This window comes from Saccoglossus kowalevskii, chromosome 5 (genome assembly GCF_978046115.1).
Source record: "Saccoglossus kowalevskii chromosome 5, keSacKowa6.1, whole genome shotgun sequence".
In the NCBI taxonomy this organism is placed as follows: domain Eukaryota; kingdom Metazoa; phylum Hemichordata; class Enteropneusta; family Harrimaniidae; genus Saccoglossus; species Saccoglossus kowalevskii.
The window spans coordinates 16,689,668-16,707,949 of record NC_140645.1 but is presented as its reverse complement, the minus strand read 5'-3'; the positions used below and the strand labels follow the sequence as shown (position 1 = coordinate 16,707,949).

Below are 18,282 nucleotides of genomic sequence, written 5' to 3'. Positions count from 1 at the left end.
ATAATAATTCAACATAATGTACTCGTACATGTACTAGCTAAGTACATTTACACATGTACATGTACAGCTGGAATCCACTTTTAACCTCTCCTGATCTCTTCAATAAGAACGCATGTGAATACTGCTGTGTCTGTCTATACTGATAAAAATAATGCATCATTTATCTCTGAAGACATAATAGGGCCCTTTGGAATGTAAACATCACGCCAGAAACAGAAACTTCACAACACTGCACAAATATGCAAATAAGAATGGTCTGACTGCTCTCTCCACCAATCAGATTACAGTATTCACCCAGCAGCAGGCTTATGTTTTCATTCCTGCTCCAGTGATTGTATTACAGAAAACTAAAGCATTATGTCTGGTGGTTTTTTTTCCCCTGAGGCAATTCAAACTTGAATTGAACATATTGAGACTTTGTGACAAATGTTTCATATACCTAATTATGTTGTACTAGTAAACATGCATTTAATCATTATTACAAACGTTTTTTAGAGGAACTAAAAAATAATAATTTTCAATTCAACAGCAGTCTCTATGGAACACAATGAAAACCTGAACAATATTTCAACACCTACTTATATAAATTAGGAAATAATGGTAAAATTGCTATATCATATAAAATGTACCATAATACATTCAAAACTGTCATCAGATAAATGTGGCATTTCAGGGCCTAATACAACGTCAAGGGGACAGAAAAGTCGAGTGTGTAAATCTTTTTGTTCTTCTTTCACTAGACATTTTTTTTTCAACTGTACATATTTTTTTTTTTTTTTAATTAATATAGCTTTGTCTCATTTTTCTTGTAAGATTGTTTTGGGAGGGCTGAAGTTTTTTCCCTAAATTTACACCAAATACCTCTCTGAAGTGAAGCATAAACCTAAAGAAAAATGAAGGGAAAAATGTAATTTCCTTCTTAAACTAACAACTGCATTCCTATTAATCCCCTGAAATGCTTGTAGACTAACACCTGGTGAGGTTTGAGAAGTTTTACCCATAACTTTCCAGTCACTCCAAGCTGGGAGGTAAAAATAGATTTTTTAACTCTATACTCCTAGTTACTTATGGTCACTGAAGCAAGGTGACATACACTGTAAAACTTGTTGAAATAGAAACCTCCTACATCAACAATGCTAAACAATAGTGGCCCTAGGCATTTATGTTGTATTTTCAAAATAACATATAAACTACAATACATGAATGCTAACTGTGAAAAGATTAATGCTCTGACAATACATAAATCATTTCAGACTATAAAGAATTCTCTATAGACTGTCACACTTATTTACATTTTGCAGTGGCAAAAACTCGTCGTTTGCACCCAAAGATAAAATAATGGTGTTGTTCGTCGATCATGACCTAGTGCTGATCAGTGAGCGATATTAGTTATTAGACGTTTGCATGCTAGTTAGCAAAAAATTAGAAAAATTATCTAACAGTTTAACTGCCTATAGACTGATGTCACCATGCTTTATATATACTAAATCTAAACTCGCTGTACAACGAACACAACCCAGATATATTGTTATGATAATTTAAATAACAACACCATGTATTACATCATCAGGCTATAGTTGCACCACAGTCCCTCTATCCCAGAGGGACTGTGGTTGCACACAATAATTCCTCCATATCAAACAAACACTTTTACTTACACCATCTCAATCCTGCGGTCCATTGTCTTATGGTACATTGTTAGAATAACATTTTTAAAGTCATGGTGGCTGGGAAGGCCTTTTATGCTCCACATGATTGTCTTCAACAGGTAGCCTTCATACAGTGTATAATAGTTATTGCACAATGATAAACATTTATACACAAGGTCACTGCCAGCAAGACCAGAACAATGTGATTTGCATATTGATAAACAAAGAGACAATCCTTTCACTAAAAATATAACAGTCCAATCACAGACACAGGTGAAGACACCTGGAGTAAGCAGTGGATTGTACCAGCCCATATTTCTACCTGGTAATTAATGAAATTTTGCAGCCACAGTCTTGTCAAACAATCAAAGTGTCTTTGTCATGCAGGCAATTTTATGTCAATAATTCCTAACCCAAACAGTCGTATTGATGAAGGCTGTTGCCTCCTTACGCAATGTTTAGTGGTTCGTTTTTTTTCAGAGCTCGCTCATGCTACAAAGACCACATTTCATCGCTTTTTAATTTGCTATGTCATTAAAATATGACTATATGGATGTAGATCCGCCCTAGTGCACAAATGTTTCAGTCATCTTCCAGTTCACTGTAAGACTAGTAATAGATTATTACTAGTCTTCCTGTCTGTGGTTCGCACTAGTCATAAATTCGAGTATACACTTCCTGCGCACTGAAAATATAGTTAAATCATTATAATGTAAAGGAAAAGTAAACAATACACAGGTGACCAGTTTTTACTAATTCAGAGACGTGTTATTTTTTTTTCATACCTTGGAATGCCTGCAGAAATAGCACTATAACTAAGTTTCCCCAGTCTCTCATGGCAACTACTCCCATGGCTGCTTTCAGGCATCTTAAGGCAGAGTCAAAAGTGACGTAGCACCAAGAAACTTGAATCAAGTCTACACTACCCTTTACTCAATACCATTGTCATCTACTTGTAGTTTGTTATAATCAATCTCTGAGTCATGACTCCATGATTTGAACTGACACCAGATAGCGGTTAACCCACCTTTAAGCATTGAAGTCACACCAGTATCCCGTTCATGACATATCCCACAATGGCGCCAAGATGTGTATCAACAACTGACATCAATGCACTGACCAATTCCAGGTAAAACTGTTTCATTTATTTATTGCACATTATATATTATATATGGGCCACATTTATTTCACAATATGTTTACCATCCCAGCGGGTTTAGTTTCACTGTGTTCCCACATATGTTTTGTACACATACATGTTGTTCATTATCGTAAGCTAAAGAACCTCATGGAATTAAACTGTTTAACTTTAACTCATTTCTTGAGCGCGTAACATGTTCTATTGTGTAATCATTTAGTGATTTCATTTTATAGTTGTGTTGTGTGTTTTCTTGCATTCTTATGTTCTACCTATACATTTAAACATTTTCTTCTATGCTATAGATAAAGAGCCATTGCTCGAAACGTCTAGCTATTTTTAATAGTTACTTTAATAGGACAACGATCACCAAATATTATCTATCTACTATATTATCGTGAGCTAATTTGCTGACAATACAAGATTTAATAGTTATAACATTTTAATTTTTGTTGATAGCTAAATGTGCTAGATTAGGACCCAATTCATAGATACAAAGTTAACACAGAATGTACTGTAAGTGCATGAATTATTCACAGGGTTTTAATTTCACTATTTTTTCTGATAAGTGAAATGAAATAAATTTATTTCAGATGAACACGTAAAACAATAATATTAACTTACTGTACAGATACAGATTTGTTGTGAATCAGAAAGAAGTTTACTGCTTTATCAAAGCCACAACTTAAAATTATTTCAATGCCATATCAGCAATAAATGCTTCTGTCACTATTTTAGTTTTTGTTTACTTACTTGTGAGTTCAAGTTGAACATCACAGAAAAACATATTTGCTTAGTGGAAGGTGACAAAAGGTGAAAATGGAGGTGAAAAGGTCACCAGAATTAATTTAAAACAATCCTGATATTTGATATCAATAGGGACACATGAGAGTAACAGTGACTTGCAAAAAATTTAATCGTGTTCTTAAATTCTGTAAACTTTTCATGATGAAAATTTGACATTTTACTTTGTTTGTGTATGAGAGCACCTCAAAACTACTGTAAAGTACTTTTTAGTAGTAGTTTTTCACTAAAAATTTATGTTTAGTATTTCAGAACCTCATTTGCATGTTTTTGAGTGAATTTAAATTCAAAATGGCATCGTCTCGAGTTTGCTGCTTTGGAGAAATCACAGTCAATGTTTCTGGTACATATACTTTTTATTTCCGCTTAGTCTTTAATTTGTTTAATGAAAACTTTTTTCCAGCAAAATATCAAGATTCCTTCCAAATTTCTCCACATCCTTCTTCATTTGAACCCATATTTTTTCATGCCCAAACAGGGGTCGAAATACTCTGGTGCACACTGCATTAGGCACATAGATTATCAGCTAGTGCAAGTAAACTCAAAATATAATGTGCACGCTGTGCATGTAGAAATTAACACAACATTTTCTCATTATATTCACTAAGCCTAAATTAAGTTAAACCAATATTGTAAGACAACTCAAAAAAAAGCAAATTCTTTCCTGATTGCATCAATCGAGAACCCGTAAATTTTATTAAAACTTTAAAACAACAAGTTCGTGGAGGTAAATTTCAACTGGACATGCACACTGTGCATGCAGGGAAAACATTCTAATTCAATCTCTGCCAAATGTTCATGCAAAAGTTTGCATATTGTAACCCGTTGAATGCAATAATTTTGCTCAACAAAATTTTGCCAGTTTTTTTTTTTTAAATTGTTTTGATAATTTTAGTCCGAACAGATATATGGAGAAATGACTAAAAAATTATGTGGGTTAAAGTGTCTATGTGAATGGTGACAAAAGTTGATCGCTCAAAGAGTCAATGTATTTTCCACAATATTTTGGTTAATTTTGGACCAAAAGGACATAATTTCCCAATGACGACAGGTGTGTATCAAAATCTTTAAAAAACCTGGCTACAATTGTACGGAAGTTTATTTTAGCATTTAGTTGAATAACTTTATAACACATTATAATTCAAGACATTGAAACATTTTCTAACTTTTAGGGAAAGCGCAACAAAAAAATATTTAACTGTTGCCTCATACATGTATAGATATTGCTCTCTGAGTTATTCTGGATCGGTTTTATCGGTTGTCATGGGGAACTTGATCGAAAGATGAATTTTCTCATACATCAATACAGTCACCAAGGAAACCAATAGGGATAATAATCCCATTACGTACACTGATTTGTCACATTATAGCATCTTTCCAAAATGCAATTAATTTTAATTTCTAGTGATGGAAGAGGGAGATTTTGTGCGATAATGGTATGGAGGGGAAGGGGCCGATAAGGACATGGAGACCAAGCTGAAAGATGCATGTCCTGATATTAAAATTACTTATAAAACAGCACTGTTTCAGACTGTCAATACCACGACGGGGTAGCTCCAGAAACAAATTACGTTTTGGGTCGTTGGATAGCTCTGCAATCATCACAGGTGTTTTTATTCTATTGTACAAAATGCCGATACACTCTTTTAAAACACATGAAACCGAATAATTACAGACAATGGTTTATTGTGTCAATTAAATTAAGGTGATCATTGCATGTATACAAAAGTTAACTCAATAACTCCAATATTGTCAAACTACGCCAATAATAGTCAGGCATTGTGGTCAATTTCCAAGTGACAGTTTTTTTCACCATGATGAATTCAACTCTTCGATCATACTCACAGCAACAACCAGTGGAGCATACAGTAAATACTAACTGCCTATTTCTTTAATCTGAATTGATGCACCCATAACTCAGTGAACAAAATAATTTATAGCTTGCTTGCACAGAAAACCTGCATGTATCTTTCGCAATGGCACCTGGGGGTTTATTAAAAGACTGACTCAGTAGTATTCACACAGTGTCTTCATAACACAATGGCACATGTGGTGTAATTTGCTGGGAGGCCCAATAAAAAAAAATACCTGACACTAAAGAAAAGGAGAAAATAAGTTGATATTTATACCTACTATAGGCCTAATAAATGCATGCAAGTATTTCTTGCATGTTTTCAAGAGTATAGACATGAGATAACTCTACACCATCCTGAATCTGGTAAACAAAAACTTGACAGTCATCATTTCTCAATGACATCTATTTATTTATATAAAGAGGATAACTAGTGAGTAAATTCTTTCACTCCAGAGTACCGGTAGTTCAAAGTTCACATGTTGTATGCAAGGACAGGACTTTGACTCGATTTACTAGTGTTGGTAAAATTAATAACTGTGAAAAGTAAGCAAGGAAGATCAAAGATTTTCTATAAACATGTGATTTTACTAAATCATCTTCTGATTTTGAGGAAACAAAATCACAATTTACTACTGACAGAAACAGCAGAGAAGGTGCTGACCAAATGCAGATGGCTAATACTATAAACACCATATAGTGACATAATACCCTTCATTGCTTATTATACACATGGAGTGTACTGTTAGTAGAGATAACAGAGAGAAACACACAGGAAAATCCTTCACAAGAATCACTTACTTACTCATTAACTAGGGCAAATCTCTCAGCAAAAGTCATACCGGTACTTGTTAAGTACTTTATTTTTTCTTGGAATTTATGTTTTCTATTTTCAATGAAAAAATGAATCATTGAAAATAAAATCCAGCTAAAATACTTATATTTGCATTCAAGTCACCAAAAATCAGGGGAAATAAACTTCATACAAAACGGCAAAAATCTTTTCAGCGAAAAATAATTCTAGCTAAGTTATTTACAGTATAAGGACATGTGTGAAACACATTCAGCCTATAGAGGGCGCCCTCATCACTACACCAATTCAATGAAACACAAGAAAGCCATGAAGTGAATGCATAACTAGTTCAGAATTGACTTACTCATCCAAGGATTGCGTACTCTCATCTGTTATATCTTCTCTCAATATCGGCAAGTCAGACTTACTGAAAACAATAAAAATAGCAAAGAATATTAGTCAACAAAGTACAAGATTCATGAAAAATACGACATGAAATTATTTTTTTTTTTTTTGAAATTTATTTTCACTATTTTCGATTCAGTGAAAATAAAATCCAGCAAATATACATTTTCATATAATTTACATCAAACTTGTCAAAAAAACAGTGAAAATAAATTCCATATAAATCACCCAAAAAGTCTTTTCTGTGAAAATTAATTATTTTACAGTACATATATAGTGTATGCTGGTAAGTTAAACCCTAGCATAGCAGCCAACCAACAAATCTAAACAATTTGTCCTTTATTGACAGTTCAATAATTAATTTAGGAATAAAAATATACCAACAATTTTGTTGTTTAAGAGACAATGCATCATCAGGTATTTGAAAATAAATGGGGAATAAATAAAAATAAACTATGAGCAGATGGTTTTTATAAAAAGATTGTCACCAACTCCAGTTTGACTCTAACATGACAGAATCACAACATGTGTTGCATTAACATTTTTTGAAAAGCTTGTTGTCTCATGGTAATCTTGTATAGTCCATGAGTAGTTACTCTGAAGTCATACAAACAGCTTGATTACAAATAAATAAATGCTTATATTTTTCAATTTGTGTATAATAAAAAAACACACATCACAAATGTGTATGATTCTACTCTCAATTTTGCAATGACAGGTATGATGAGCTTTACCTTTACCTTTACAAAATAAGAAAAGCTCAAAATCACCACAATTGGCGATGTAATGTTCAACTAACAAGCCATGTCTACAATGCATGTTGAAATTGTTGACAGTGACTGTGACTGTGGACACTGAGGTCAGAGGAAATTCACTGTGCACAGCTGACTGGGGAAAAATATACAATTGACACTGACTGTGAACACTGAGGTCAGAGGAAATCTACTTTGCACAACTAACTGTGGAAAAATATACAGATGACAGTGGTTGTGGACACTGAAGTCAGAGGAAATCCACTGTGCACAGCTGACTGGAGAAATATATACAGTTGACAGTGACTGTGGACACTGAGGTCAGAGGAAATTCACTGTGCACAGCTGACTGGGGAAAACATACATTGTACAGTTGACAGTGACTGTGGACACTGAGGTAAGAGGACATCCACTGTGCACAGCTGACTGGAGAAATATATACAGTTGACAGTGACTGTGGAAATTGAAGCCAGAGGAAAATCATTGTGCACAGCTGACTGGAGAAAAATATACAGTTGACAGTGACTGTGGACACTGAGGTAAGAGGAAATCCATTGTGCACAGCTGACTGGAGAAATATATACAGTTGACAGTGACTGTGGACATTGAAGCCAGAGGAAATCCTCTGTGCAAAGCTGACTGGGGAGGAAATATACAGATGACAGTGACTGTGGACACTGAGATCATAGGAAATCCTCTATGTAAAGCTGACTGGGGAGGAAATATACAGTTGACAGTGACTGTGGACACTGAGATCATAGGAAATCCTCTATGTAAAGCTGACTGGGGAGGAAATATACAGTTGACAGTGACTGTGGACACTGAGGTCAGAGGAAATTCACTGTGCACAGCTGACTGAGAGGGGAGGGGGATACAGCTGACAGTAACTGTGGACACTGGGATCAGAGAAAATCTGGCCACTTTTCACAGCTGCATGACTGGGGTGAATATACAGTCTCATGCTTATATTAGTTACAATGTACCACTCTGTTAGACGAGAACTTACTTCATGGTTATCATTTCCCCTTTTTCAAATAAATAATTACTAATTCTTTTTAATAAACCTATAAAGCAACCAGCTAAATGGCATGCAATCATTTCTATGTTTTACCATACATTTGCAACTTGTCAGAATACTAAGAACAATACAATATGTGATATCAGAGGGGTTGTCATGTGATATACATGTATGTACCTTTTAGGTATTACCGGGTATACTACAATAACTATATAAGATTCAGTACATCATATTTGCAGGGCAACCCAAACATCATGAAGTAACAATCACCTAGTCATTTGTCAACAACTTGTGCCACTCACAAGGCAATGCGTCATCACGGTTTGACATTATGTGACGTCAGACGTCAAATTTTGCACTAAACGCCACTGTACATACACGCATGCATTATGTATATAATGAAAAACTATTATCACCCTGCAAACTTACTTAATTATCTGACAATTTCAGAAAAGTTTTATGTTAATGATGAAACATGTACATGACTTTTTCATTTCATGACTATGAGCAACATTTAGAGATAAATAGAAATAATCTCACCATCAAAACCAGTTTGAAAATGCTAGTTTTAATTATGTTTCATGACATTTTGTACTCATGACACAGATAATCATCAATTAAGCTCAAATTGCTTCAAAAATGCCAGTTTTGCTTATGTTTCATGACATTTTAGACTCTTTTTAACCCATTTTTTTTTTCCTTTGGTATTCTGATGGCATGAAGCCATTATAATGAAAATAAGATGAGCATGACATAAAATCATAAATTAAGCTCAAATCGCTTCAAAATACTGTCAATCACTTTTAAATTAATTTCATGAAATACCCATTTGTGTTAATTTGTACAAGTGCAGAAAATTAAGTTACAGTAACAAAAAATAATATAAATTTACAGATTTTGAATGCAAATAACAATAAAACAATATATTTTCATCATGTACATCTAATAAAGAAATAAAGTGTAACAAATTGTGGTTTGATGAAAACAGTTTCAGGGCAAACACAAGTATTACTGGCACATGGCTTGTAAACTTGTGATGTTTGAATTAGCCTTCATGGTAGACAAACAACAGCATACCGATATGTATACACATTATAGATACTAGATTAGGATAGATACAATGTTATACACCATATTCAGCAGCTCGAGGCTTTTCTTACTGCAGGCTAAATAATCTTCATAATGACTCATTAGACGACTACTTTTCTAATTACTGCGTGAAAAAAAAATCGCTTTCTACTTTCTGAAGAAAAACACTGCAGCTGGTGAATGTTTCCTCATTTTGTATTCAATAGGTACTAGTATGCAATATTGATATTAATTGCAGGTGTATTGATTAAATATTATTGATTGAACACTTACAACTGCAAACCATTATTGTCGTGGGCATGACAGTATGGTCTTTTATTTGATTATGGTACTTAGAAATAATTTCATTATTTGCATATTGAATGTATAGTTTTCATGGATTGCAAACACTCTTATATATAATATGTAGCACTGCCATATGCCAGTAGTTACAGTTGTTGTATAATAATAAAAAAAGTTATTATTATTATTATATACATGTATATGTCACTGTATTGCCGCAAGTTACAGCGTGCTGTACTTTTGTGGTATTGCAAGGGATGTCTCCATTCTAGCTTAATAAGAAATGCAAATTCTATGTGGTAGTATGTATTCAGACAGTACATGGTTGCATCAACCTTGCTACGAATCTGTTGACACTGTGGTTATACTGTCATGCATTCTTAGCAGCATAAAATGATTGGAGTTTGAATGGAAGGTCACTGCACCTCTTGAAAACCTCATTTTTTTATTTTTAGTTTTGTTTTTTTTAGTTATAGTTTGATCAGATGTTTTGTTCATCCAAAAAAATGGAATACTGTTTTGATTCTATTATTAGTGCATGCATAAACATTTCAACATAGCAGTGGTGTGGCTATGACCACAAAAAGTAATATTTTAATAATACCGGGGTATACAATAAATACAATTTATTGGTTAAGTATGTATTAGAGATGTATATATAATAGAGGAAATAATGTAAATTTTGAAATCTTATGCGCTTCTGTTTGAGATGCACTCCTAATAATGCAAATATTGGATTCAGTAACTACAACTACAATGTATACAAAGTCAGTACTCCATATTTGGGAGGGGCAACCAAACGTCATGAAGTAATAATTGCATGATCTCATTTTTCAACAACTCGTGACACTTACATGGCAATGTGTTATCACAGTCTGACATAATGTGACCTCATAAGTCTGATTCATAGCAACGTCAGGAGTCTAATTTATAGCAATGTCAAAGAGGAAGGAGGTGTTCACAACATCTTTTAAATATACTATCACACCAAGATTACTTGGAAATCATTGTAAACTTTCCTTCAATTGATACATGAACTACATGTACAACTGTTTTTATCATGAAATATATATTTTCCGTGAAATTATAGGAGACATTCTGCTTTGTGAGTGTGACTTGCAATACTTTATTTTAGCTGGAATTAATTTTCGCTGAAAAAACTTTATGGAATTTATTTTCCCTGATTTTTGACAAGTTGAATGTAAATTATAGGAAAAAAGGATATATTCCCTTAGTTTTATTTTCACTGAATCATTCCTTCAGTGGAAATAACGAAAATTAATTCCAAGCGAAAATAAAGTATTTTACAGTACATGAATCAAATTGTTTGAAATGAAAGTTTAACATGTACAGCACACTTTGTTGTACAATCTAATCAATTGGAATATACAAACAAATTACAGAACATGAAGATAACAACTTGTTTTCTAATGCAAACAGTTCAGGGTAAACACAAGTAATACTTCTGGTATATACATGTTCATGTAGTAGGTACATTAAATCTTGTATGTTTACAAATGTAAATGTAAAGTGAGTACTACATGTATGTACATGTATACTGTACTGATAATCATCTGTATACATGTGAATTCATAATTACGTCTCAGATTCATTATAGTCTGGTGCTGTTGATCAGTAATGGACCATAAAATGAAGTCTCCAATATTGAACCAGAATGTACACTGTCTGTTCTACAGTAGTAGTCCGTAAGACCTTTCTCAACTACTTATATACAGTAGACAATATTAGGTAGTCATTGTCGTATGTATTAATGTATTTATAATAGCTAGACGTTTCAGGCAATGACCCTTCTTTCTTTAGTACTGGATCCTTATGGAGGGCTTTCATTATGTTCCAGTAATGGTCCATTATAAAGAAATTATTTAATATAACAAAAACAAAAACAAAAACAAAAAATCATTACATTTTGGCAAACTAAAGTTAACAGTTTTTCATTACCATAATTTAGGCCTGCTTTTCACGATTAAGTCGCATTTAAACATTTAGTCCAGTCACAGTTTTTCAACTGAAAATGGACTCCACAAAAAGTATCTTAATCACAGAATGTAATCAAAATATAAATGTCTGCCATGTTTTCCCAGTATTTACATGCATTATTGCTCACTGAATGCCACATCCATCATCTGGGCAGTAATATACATTCAAATTTCAATAAAAGATTTCTAGAGTACTGTATACTGAAAGCAGACGTACTGTAAAACCATTTTTTCACTATTTTGATGTTCTGAGCATAATCATTGGGCTCTGTTGGGGAGGGGAAGGCGGGTGTGTGTAGCAGATGGCCATAGAATGTCATTATTTACGAACAAGTCTTGACCCATGAGCCTTTGCATTTCAGCATTCATTGTTATCGTTGTTTAAAACTCAATTTCTGCATACGCACAGGTGACAACTCCTCCTTTTTATTAAAGTTAACAAATTTGCCAGAAAAACAACGAGTTTTATTGTCATTTTACAAGTTCACATGCATTTAATATAGAAGATTATACTAAAATAGTGAAATTAAAAGACAGTGCATTTAATGCATTTACAATACAACAGGTGTATTAATTGCCCATCACAGTAAAAAATACAACAACAATCTGTGTATACGGGAAACAAAATACTTGAATAGGATATTGTATGTATATGCAATGATGCAGACTCTCAAAAAACATCTACAATTTGCTGCTATTATTTAAAACAAATTTCAATCATTTCAGTAAGTGTTTACATGTTTGTTTTTTTAAACTTACACTTAAAATATGGCAAATAATTTGAAACTCCTATGAAGTTAGTTTCCATTTTGAACAAAATGTCCTAACCCACATATAATTTTGAAACAACTTAAACCCCTGGTATCAATAACGATACCTCCAGCTGGTGACTTATAGAACAACAATTACTTATTGAAAAAATACAGTTGGTAATAAGTATGCTATAGAGATAGCTGTTTACTGGGTTGTTATAATTGCACATTACCACTGCCCTGATGTTGACAATATGATCCTCTATTTGATCACAGAGAAATAATTCTTCATTTGCTCCCAGAACTATATCCAATGATTATATCATTGTGCACACATAACCTGTTTTAGGGTATAAGTTTTCATGCATGCAAACTCAGAGTCAATGCAAAGATACTTACATGAATGTACCTAACCCTAAGATCTAACAAATTCTGCTTTACATGTATATGCTTAAACTCAACTGCAAACTCACAACATGTAATATTGGAAGTATAAATTTATGGACAAAAAGAAGAATTGTATAATAGCAAAGACAAGACTCACCATACAGAGGGTTTATGGTTTTAATTTCACACATAGCATGTTGTTATGTCCCTGGGCAAGGCACTTAACTCAAATTGTGATTGCTACATTTATATGCGTGAACATGTATCTCTGATATGATTCAGCTGCTTAGGCTGTCTCCTCCCCAGGGAGTTGACTCACGGAGTTAAGTTGTTTATTGATTATTATATTATATTATAGCATTATCAATGAATTTTATGACGCCATTGCTGCAGATTATTCGCAATAATGTATCCTATTATTGAGGATCAAGGCCCGTACCATGGATATGAATATAATGTTGTTTTTGAAAACATATAAAAGAAAAACTATTTGAAAAGAAGTGAAATTGTTAGATAACGAGTATTTAATACTAAAATTGGCATAAAATAAATAGGTTCATTGGCAATAATAACGAATTTCAATAACGAAATAAGACAACTTTGTGAGGGCATCGTCGTCTGTATGCTAAAGCGTGCTCGGTCACAGCAGTCCATATAGAACGTGTGCTTCTAGATTCCATGACTGGTGCCGCTGTTGTGGCCTCCTGACTGGGTCACCAGATCGTGCCGATGAACTAAAGTTAGTCCGTGTGATTTGTCCAAGCAAATGTGGTAAACGAAGTGGGAGTATGTTTACAGAGCGTGAGTACAGAGAGATGAATTTGATGTTTTTTGTAGTGAGTAGTACTATTTGTGAAACAATATCGAAGAAAGACCAACATGACTTGTATTTCCCCAGCGTCGACTTCTTGATAAATGTCACAGTTTGGGCCCATGTATACTGTAGAATGCACAATTTGTTTCTACATATAGTCAAATTTTAGGTTGTGCTTTCGAAAAAATTGCTACTCTATGGTGCGGTTTCATAGTTTGCTTTAATTTCGAGAGAGACAATTTTTTGCGAATTCTGTGAGTCAGTGATACAATAATGTCTTCATAAATGCGTTAAAATTTTCAGTGAAAATTAAATGGTTTGCAGCACACAGTTTTAGATCGCACCTTTTTAACAACTAACCTACAAAGTGACATATGTACCACAAGGTGTGTACATGTATACAGCCTAGAATACAGCATACAAGTAATTCGATGTAATTCTATGCAATAAACTTTTGTAAATAATACAAAGTTTTTGTTTAATGTACTATTGAGATAAAAGTTTAGAAGACAATATTTAGAAGCCAAAAGAATCAGTGTTTGTTTATGAAATATAGAGAACCTGCACTGTGTTTGGTGTTTCTTATAAGGTTTGACAAATTCTGATCATTTGTGAATTACATGTACATTATTAATATTCTTGCAGTAAATTTTGCGAGCAGAATGAGGGAATTCATCGCCAATATGTTATCTTCTGTCAACATACAAGGATGCATACAAACTTAGGTTGTGAACTCTTAGGGGGTAAAAAGGTTCTAGGTGGCAGGACAAACATTGGTGCAGCATATGCATTATCTTTGTCTCATATATCTAAGCTTTTAGAAGATGTATAGGTTGTTATTGTAACATGTTTAGTAACTTTTAAAAATCGACTGAATCACAAATGAATTTTTAACTTGTTTTCCTCTATTGCCTCAAATACATGTGACAGCATGTGACCCCAGTAGTACACGTCATCACTTACTACTGCAATCTGTTAAATTCTGCCACTAGAAAATTGTACAATTTGATGATTTAGGGTCATTGGATTGTAATTTACTATGGTCACTGTGATTCCCGGATGAAATAGTCACCACTTCAAAGCATCTTATAAAAATACGTCTCTTGCAAAAATAAAAGAAATAAAGTGGTGTATCGGAACATACAGTAGATTAAATCCTTGTTCAAGTCCAGATCTGGACCAATTGTTGAGGACAGGGAAGGGGTATCATATTTGCTCTACTACTATTATAAGCGCACCTTAATAGAAGCACAAATATATAAACCAAAATCACACTTGTTGTTATACTGAATCTTTGAAATATAACTTATTTTTACAATAGAAACACATCTGTAATTTACGCAAGTGCACTACTAATAGAGCAAATATGGTATTTTTTTCTAGGGAATGTATGGAAACCGTATTTGGTATTAGTAAGCACATGTGCTTATTTATATTGAGAAAAAACATGTTGAAATTTGACTCAATGTAAGAATTAATTAAATTAATTTAAGAATTTTATTTTTAAAATATTCTTTATTTTAAATTAGCTTCATCTTTAATTAGCGAAATTACAGAATAGCTAAATTAGCTGAAATAATACGACAGTATGTACTTGTATTGGTGTTTCTAACAGAGCTCATACGGAATTTGTATTAAAATGTACAATGTAATATGTTAATTGCCTCTTATTGCATTCATGCTTTGTGACCATTGAGCTTTATTATTTATGAGAAATCTGGCACGAATAGAAAGAGGAAAATTTGATCATGCACTTCATACAAAACTTAAAGCGGGTGTCATCACCTGCGCATGCATCAGATGGCAATAGCGTGTCATTGTTTACAAACAAGCGTCTACCCATGAGTCTTGGCATTTTTAGCATGTGTTGTTATCGTCACTTGGGACTTAATTCCTGTGCGTGCGCAGGTGACTACCCTCCCACTTTAAATGACAACACTACTAATATTTAAATGGGTTATTAGGTAATCATGATGATATTGACTGCATGATTTGATATCAGGAGTTTGTTTCATGAGTAAAATGCAGACCTGAGGCCAAATAAAACAAATTTAGTGTTTTCTGTAATGGTCTGTACTGGATAGATAGGCAGGTTTTGTACTCTATGGTTTTTGTCAGAACATAATCATGGTTTAACAGATATGAAAAAAAAACATGCAAATTAGTTTTATTGATATATTTTTTTAATTGACCTTATAGCTAGTTATTTACTACAAAGAAGGATGTAAATGAAATATTAATATACATATATGTATACATCATTGTTGAAATGATCACAGTTAATTTGCATAGAAATAAATAATTTGAAGCATATTTACATGACATAAACTTCTCCTTCTCCCTCATAGCCCCCCTTCAAAATATGGGTAGGTAGGATTACCAGAAACACAAAATTTACTTTATTTGGCCTTTTTATGGTGGTCAACATGCCATGACTGACTGACTGGCTACTTTGTGGCATATGACACATCTGAAGTATGTATGACATCATACGCACTTTCTAAATACAGTCATCTACTTAAATGTCTTCCAATTTCATATATTGCATATTTTAAAGTTGCTATTAAAATCCATTGCCTTGGCAATGTATAGTAGAGGAAGTGAGAAACCTTACAAAACTACCTAGTGAGTGAAGCACAGTATGTTTTGGTTTATCGAGTTAATGCCTGTTTGCATTGCATGCCTGTCTGTAGAAACTTCTGCTAACCTTATCACATGATAAATTAGGTTAAATCATTGGACTACTAAAGCATGTGAACTTTATCTTCTCCATTCAGAGTATTTTCAAGAAATGATAATTGTCATCCGTTACCTTTTCGCTCGACCACGTCGCTTCTTGAATCCTAGAATCATTGTGGCAGTGCAAATAACAAACCTGTAGCTTGCGAACAGTCGTAGTAGCGACACCACACCATGCAGGAGCCGTAGTACCGATACCAGGCAGTGTGTCTAAAACACTATTGTGACCAGAGCACACAAGGCACTACATAAATCCTCATAACCTCTCAATGTTATTTACAAATCTGATAAGCGAGGAAGATTTAGGACAAAGGGCAGGGCATATTGTTGCCAGGCCAACATACTTTTATTCTACGCACACAGGTGGTTTGTTAATATTAAATTCACAATTTGTATGAGAGGATAGGTTAATGATTGATAGCAGCAAGAGTTCACTATCTGAATGTACACAAACCTAGAAGTAAGAAAGACAGTAAAAACTCAACACCTGTTTCTGTTCAGAGTTATCGTAAATATAGTTCATACAGCACCTAGATATGATGTGATTAAGGTCAAGATACTATGGGTGTGTGTGGGGAGGGGAGGTGGAGGGAGCAGGGGCCTACCTACCTGTCAGGGAATTTTATTTACATCTTTTTTTTTGCTACTGGTTATACAAATATTATTAATGAATTGGTCAAAGACAAATGATATATTAATTTATTATAAATTACTATTCAAAGTGAGAACAAACTGATTTTTCAATATGTTATTTTGTTATTATTCTCAGATCAACAGACTAGACCAAGATTCTAGGTCAAAATCAATATCTTCACTAATGCAAAGCAATTTTTGCCATGATATTTTCTTTCATGATTTGACCTGCAACCACATCCTTTTGAGTCACTCAAGCACATGTTTACTTTGGTTTGAAATAGTATTTACCATACCACTTATTCAGTGTGACCTGATAGGTCAAGTCTGTTACTAACCAATCAAAATGCTGTGTTGTACCGTCACAATTCCTTATTCTTGAATTGATAAAGTTTGCATGTTTATCGTTTGTGCACATGCGCATATTGTATGACCTTTTTGTCTTACCCTTACCTGCTGCTTGGTAGGTTACGCATATACAAAAAGAATTACATTTTGGGAATTATCAATGTCAAAGTACGATCTGTTGGAATTGTTTTTGTTAAAAAAAAAATGGCAATTTTTGAAAGGTAAACTTAATATGGAATGAAGTATTTACCGCCTTTCACGGTTGTTAACAGGTCATTGTCGAAGCATAGTTCCTGAAAAATAGAAATGTCCCAAAAGAGGGAGATGGGGGCTTAGTCATGCATAGGCACTAAGTCGGTCGAGTACAATACATATAGGTGCTCATAGAAATTAGGTGGCCAACATCACCAATGCAGTTGTTAAAATGAGATGCAAGCATTAAATGCATGAAAAAAATGATATCAATTTGTGAGACAAATGTGAAAACTGTGCAACTCCAATGTGAAAGATGTGTAACCCTAATGTGAAAATAATGACAGATTAAACAAAAGCCACACTGTGCACCTTTATACCAACAGTAAATGTTGTAAATTAAAAGTGACGCACCAAAATTTGGATAAGACGATTTTCCTAAAACAACCTATAAGCTAAGGCAATTTTATAAAATTTTGTCTTGAAAATGAGTACACACTCAACCCTGAACTTCAAACCCTACAGTTCTATGACAGGAATAGAATACACTATAATAATAAACACATATCTGACTTCAATTATTCTTATCTTGTGTCCAATTAAGATATTGTATCAGTAACCATGTGACTGCAGGGCATC

General features: G+C 33.6%; 1 protein-coding gene across 4 annotated transcripts in view; it reads right to left on the bottom strand.

Moving 5' to 3' along the window:
• LOC102801155 (protein Aster-B-like) overlaps window positions 1-18,282 on the bottom strand; it is an 87,094-nt gene that overhangs the window by 61,086 nt on the left and 7,726 nt on the right. For all 4 annotated transcript variants that reach the window (XM_085499160.1, XM_085499159.1, XM_085499162.1 and 1 more), the window contains exon 2: window positions 6,600-6,662. In XM_085499160.1, the coding sequence (XP_085355286.1) occupies window positions 6,600-6,662 (63 nt within the window). The remainder of the gene's footprint in view (window positions 1-6,599; window positions 6,663-18,282) is intronic.